The sequence below is a fragment of the Empidonax traillii genome, unplaced genomic scaffold (assembly GCF_003031625.1).
Source record: "Empidonax traillii isolate 1590-97213 ecotype Southwest subspecies unplaced genomic scaffold, ASM303162v1 scaffold1289:size253552, whole genome shotgun sequence".
NCBI lineage: Eukaryota > Metazoa > Chordata > Aves > Passeriformes > Tyrannidae > Empidonax > Empidonax traillii.
In genome coordinates, this window is record NW_020956482.1 from 217,291 (window position 1) to 222,010 (window position 4,720).

The window sequence follows — 4,720 nt, forward strand, 5'->3', positions numbered from 1 at the left end:
AGAAACCAGTGTTAAATACAACAACCTTACAGAAGAAAAATACACCTCTCTGTTCTTCAGTCAGTTCCATCAGGAAAGGCAATCTGGGACTGGAGAACGTTTTTCTGAACTGAAGGAGAAAATCTTTATGTAGCATTTATTCCTGTTCACATCCCAATAGGTGAAAAGCTGGCATCAACCTCAACCTGAGCAGCACCTCTAATTCCAAAAGGTCCAACCAGAAAAAAAATTAAAATGCATTTATTTAACTTTTAAGTTGTTCTGTTCAAAACAGGCTTTAGAATTACTTCGCATCTCAAACAACTCTGCCCTGTCCGTAGCTTTCATTAAAAAAATTAAAACTGAATGTTGTGATAACATTCATCTACAATGGGCATAAAGACAACTGATTTAAATAGCAAATTTACATATGTGGTCACAATGTTATTGTTGCAGTTCTCAGACTGAGACATTACATAATGGGAAAATGTGAATTCATTTATCCAGTGAACACAGCACAGCAAAACTGTCGTGTATTAGATCTGTAGGCCACATATGCAGTATATTAAATTCACTTAGTAGACAGATAATTATGTTTCCATGTAAAAGCCATTACAAATAATAAATAAATATATGTAAGACAAATAATGTGCCAGGATTATGCAGATAATTCATATTTAATTCAGTAGTTGCTTCACTGCTAACAAATAATGATGAACAGACCATTATATGTTCTCCACCATGATACATTTACTTTATTCAAATAATTTCCCACACACATACATGTCTGAACTTTTCAATTAATTTCAGCCTAAGGCACTCAAAGCAGGTAATGCATATTACCAGGTAGACTTGAAAATAAATCTAGCTTATCTCATTTCCTTTCTCATTGCAGTTGTTATCCTGAGGAAGCATCAAAATGTCAATGTTGTAAGAGAAATGAAGTTAGTAGTTGCTCTCTCTTCAGGTACCCTTCTCAGAGCAAGGGATAGGTTTGAAGGTCAGTTCAGTGTTCTCCATCAGTACAAAATCATATCTACACAGCTGCAACCTACAAAAGGAGAAAAAGAAAAAAATTGCACAACAGAAAAAGTTTACATTAACAGAAAAATATTCCCTTATTTGAATTATTAAACCTCCGGTATTTACCAGCTCTCAGAGATGGTACTCAGAGCAAGAAGTGTCTTCTTGTCTGAGTTTACACCCTATTTTATGCATCCCTAGAGTAATTTTGCCAGACTGAGAAAAACAACCATACATCAGCTGTATGGTGCAAAGTGGCAGGAGTAGGAAGTGTATCACACTAGTCTTAAGTATGAATATGCAACATTTCATCCACTACAGCTATTAATCTGAATTCAAAACAACTCTTTAGCACCATGGCACAAAATCTGCACAATTCCTGTTAACACTGGGCCTGAATAATTTATTTTAAGTTCCCTAGGTAGGAAAGTGTTTCTGCTTTCATTTCACAGAGGAAAGTAGAAAATTACAACATAGTATTTCTCTTTCCCTTGCAACGACAGCATGTGTGAGAAAGTTTAATGCAAGAGAGTAGTTTGTCTTCTAAACACCTAGAAAACCCCAAAACTGCATAATAGTACACAAACACATAAAGAGGTCATGAAGGGAATCATGGATACACAAAATCTCACTTGTTTTGAGGTCAAAATAGATGCAACACCTTCTAGGGCAGAGGCAGGTCACAGTTCTGTTCTTCATGCACTACTATAGATGAATTATGAGAGATGATCTGAACCAGAAAGTGACTGCTGTACCCTCTGATGGCATCTCTAAGGGCATACAAGCTATGATACATACTGATTTTATTTAAAATTATCTTCTCTGTTTCTCTGAACTCACATATGTAGTTACACCACACAATCCCCAGCCTCAGCCTGGGATGTAACATACAGTAAAATAGAATTTCATCCAGCCTTTCATCCACAATTCGTTTTGATTGGACTTTAATGGTTTACTATTATATTATTTTTGTAGTATTATTTTTATCTAGCCACAGGGGACAAAATACCTAGACAAAACATAGTGATGAATTATAGAAATAAAAGCATATGGTTTCCAACATATTGTGTCTCATTTGAAGTGCAATTCATCTCAGCTTGTGGTTATTGAGCACCAAGAATGCCTTACAGGAGAGCAGCCCTGAGCAAGGAGCAAAACACTACTGATGTTTTAGACAGGTGAGGCTTTCATAATCCCCCACCCCATGTGGCTTCTCTGGTCTTTGCTAAAACACATGGGCATTCCACACTCTCTTGTAAAAAAGAGGTATTAATAACATCTTTCTTTATTATGACTGTTCTTGTTTTGGTTAAAAAACCCGAAGATGTCTGGGCTAAGCATCTTTGGGACATTCAGCTTCCCCATTAATCGAGTTTGAATTGACTGACAGGATCATGAGCTCTTTGGTACAGCTGACATCTGGACATGCACAGGTTAGCAAAGCTTTCCAGTTTCATGGGAGAGCAGAAATGATTTATCTCAGAATCCAGAAGAGTCTGAAAATTATAAATATCTTTTAGCACTTCCAAATTTACACACCATCTGTGTGGATAGTGGATAGTCAGCCCAGCAGACAATTGTCAGTGACATTCCCCAAACTCCCACAGTTTGCTATTAACCCAGATATGGGGAGACAGAGAATCCTATTGTCTTTTATCCCTGCACCTGTCCTCTCACTTTTACCTATGACTTTCTTTTGAATGATTTAAACATTTTCAATGTAATTTCTAGTTGATCATCCTTCATTCAAGTAATTGTTGTAATTACATGAAGCTAAGGTAAATACAAGTAATTATAATTACAAAGAGCAATTATGTAATTATGCCAACCAATAGTGTTGTAACATCTGCATTTAAATTGCCTTCACATTCTGATTCAATACACTATTTTTCATTGCTATCTGAAAGTATCTAACATGCTGACACGACTGCAATCTGATGAGGCTCCATATGTAGGACTTCAGTGGTTCCTATATTAAAGCGTATCAAGTGCATTTTACTTTTAAACTAACAAGAGTGAGACTAACAGGAATGAAAACTCAAACCCAATAAGGGCTGTTCACCGAAAACCTTTCTTATTTGCTAGATCATTATCTGAAGAAGTCCCAAATGCTGACAGCCTTACATGAAATATATCTTCTGATTTATCACCATTAGGCTGAGAAGTAAAATTGAAATGTGATTTAGAACTTTGACTATCTCTCATCACCAAATGCTTTTAAATAAAATCATGCCAGTTCACTGAGAGCTTTAGACTTATGACCTTCAACAAGTCAATAAAGTCAAGTATATGTACCTTCTGGAGTACTATTTTGATTACTGAGTGTTTTGTTTCTTCCTAAGTCTCTCCCATCCACCTCCTTCCCTTTCTCCGTAAATATAAAATAGTAGATTAATATAACAAGGTTTCATAATTTTTACAAAGTATCAATACCCAATTCCTACTAGATTATTATGACACACCACATCAGAAAGACTTAAATATGATATCTAAGTATAACAAAATATATTGACTTAAGACTTACTTGTGTTGTAGTATTATTCTCACTCATTACTTGCTTGATAAACATTTTTAGGTTTTTATTTTAAATTCTGACTTTCTTGAATCTTCCATTCATAAGAAACAAATTAACAACTCTCAAATAAAGTACTCTTGCTACTCCTGAATATTTCTTACCTTTTCCATGTAATATGCTATTTTTGCAAGATGCAAATATAAAATTTAATCACTAGTGCTACTGTACAAGTGACTCTGGAAATTTAAAAAATGAACATACAGTAATACTGCTGAAGTTTTCTAAACCAGAAATAATAAAAGTTTCAAGAAAAAAAAATCAATTTTAAGTGTAAGCAGATATAGACTGTGTTCTGGCCTTAGAAGGTCTTTACCTTCAGCAACAAGACCAAAAAAGCCTGTTCCAGTCATGCAGTAACTGAAGGGTTCCAATACAATCAATACAGGGAAATACACTTTACTGAGGGTGTATCCCAAGCAGTTTGGTTGATATCCAACTTTAATACACGACAAACACTTACCTTTCTGGATTATTAAGAGATTTCAGGGTCATCTGGAGAATCCTAAGCTTGTGTTTTGGGCCTATTAAAGTCTTCGTAGAAAAGGTCAAGGAAATTTTTGATATTCTTTCAATGTCTTGGTAAAATCCAGTTAGTATTTTGACTCTCTTGTATTGCTGAAATGTTGAAGCTTCACTGAAGAAAAATATTATTTCTAGTCAGGTGTTTGTTAGCTGAGTAATATTCATTGTTGCTAGGTATTATTATTGAGATCAGAAATCTTTCAAGATTTATCAGCTTCGAGCATTCAGAACAAGGACAGCTAGAGCTGGATTCAATCCAGTTCCATGCAAGGACCAGGGAAAGGACCATTTCAGTGTTAGAGGCATTGCCTCTCACAATGAGCCATATCCAGGAAAAGGTGCCATGGACAGGTGTTAACAACCTCATGATACTAAGTTAACGAGTTAAAAGGTTTAGGAAACTCAGAAAATTAGTCCTATAAAGTGAGAAAAAAGTTTTAAAGACAAAGCACAACATACCTATTCATCTCTGATTCTACTGTGTTTCCAGCATGGTCTGTTATTTTAACTTTAATGAAACCTCTCCTGTTGCTTTTATTCCAGGTAGTAATGTCCAGTAAGTAGTTGTACACTGCAAAAAGAAATAGAAAATCATGAAAATCAAAGAATTATCTCAACAGG

General features: G+C 35.1%; 1 protein-coding gene across 1 annotated transcript in view; it reads right to left on the reverse strand.

Moving 5' to 3' along the window:
* Nucleotides 1–286: 286 nt before the first annotated feature.
* The window catches only part of LOC114069528 (lipase member H-A-like), an 18,190-nt gene continuing 13,756 nt past the window's right edge, over nucleotides 287–4,720 (reverse strand). The window contains exons 9-10 of the mRNA XM_027906371.1: nucleotides 4,038–4,211; nucleotides 287–1,030 (exon numbers count right to left, since the gene is read on the reverse strand). Coding sequence (XP_027762172.1) covers nucleotides 943–1,030; nucleotides 4,038–4,211 — 262 coding nt within the window. The 3' untranslated portion in view covers nucleotides 287–942. The remainder of the gene's footprint in view (nucleotides 1,031–4,037; nucleotides 4,212–4,720) is intronic.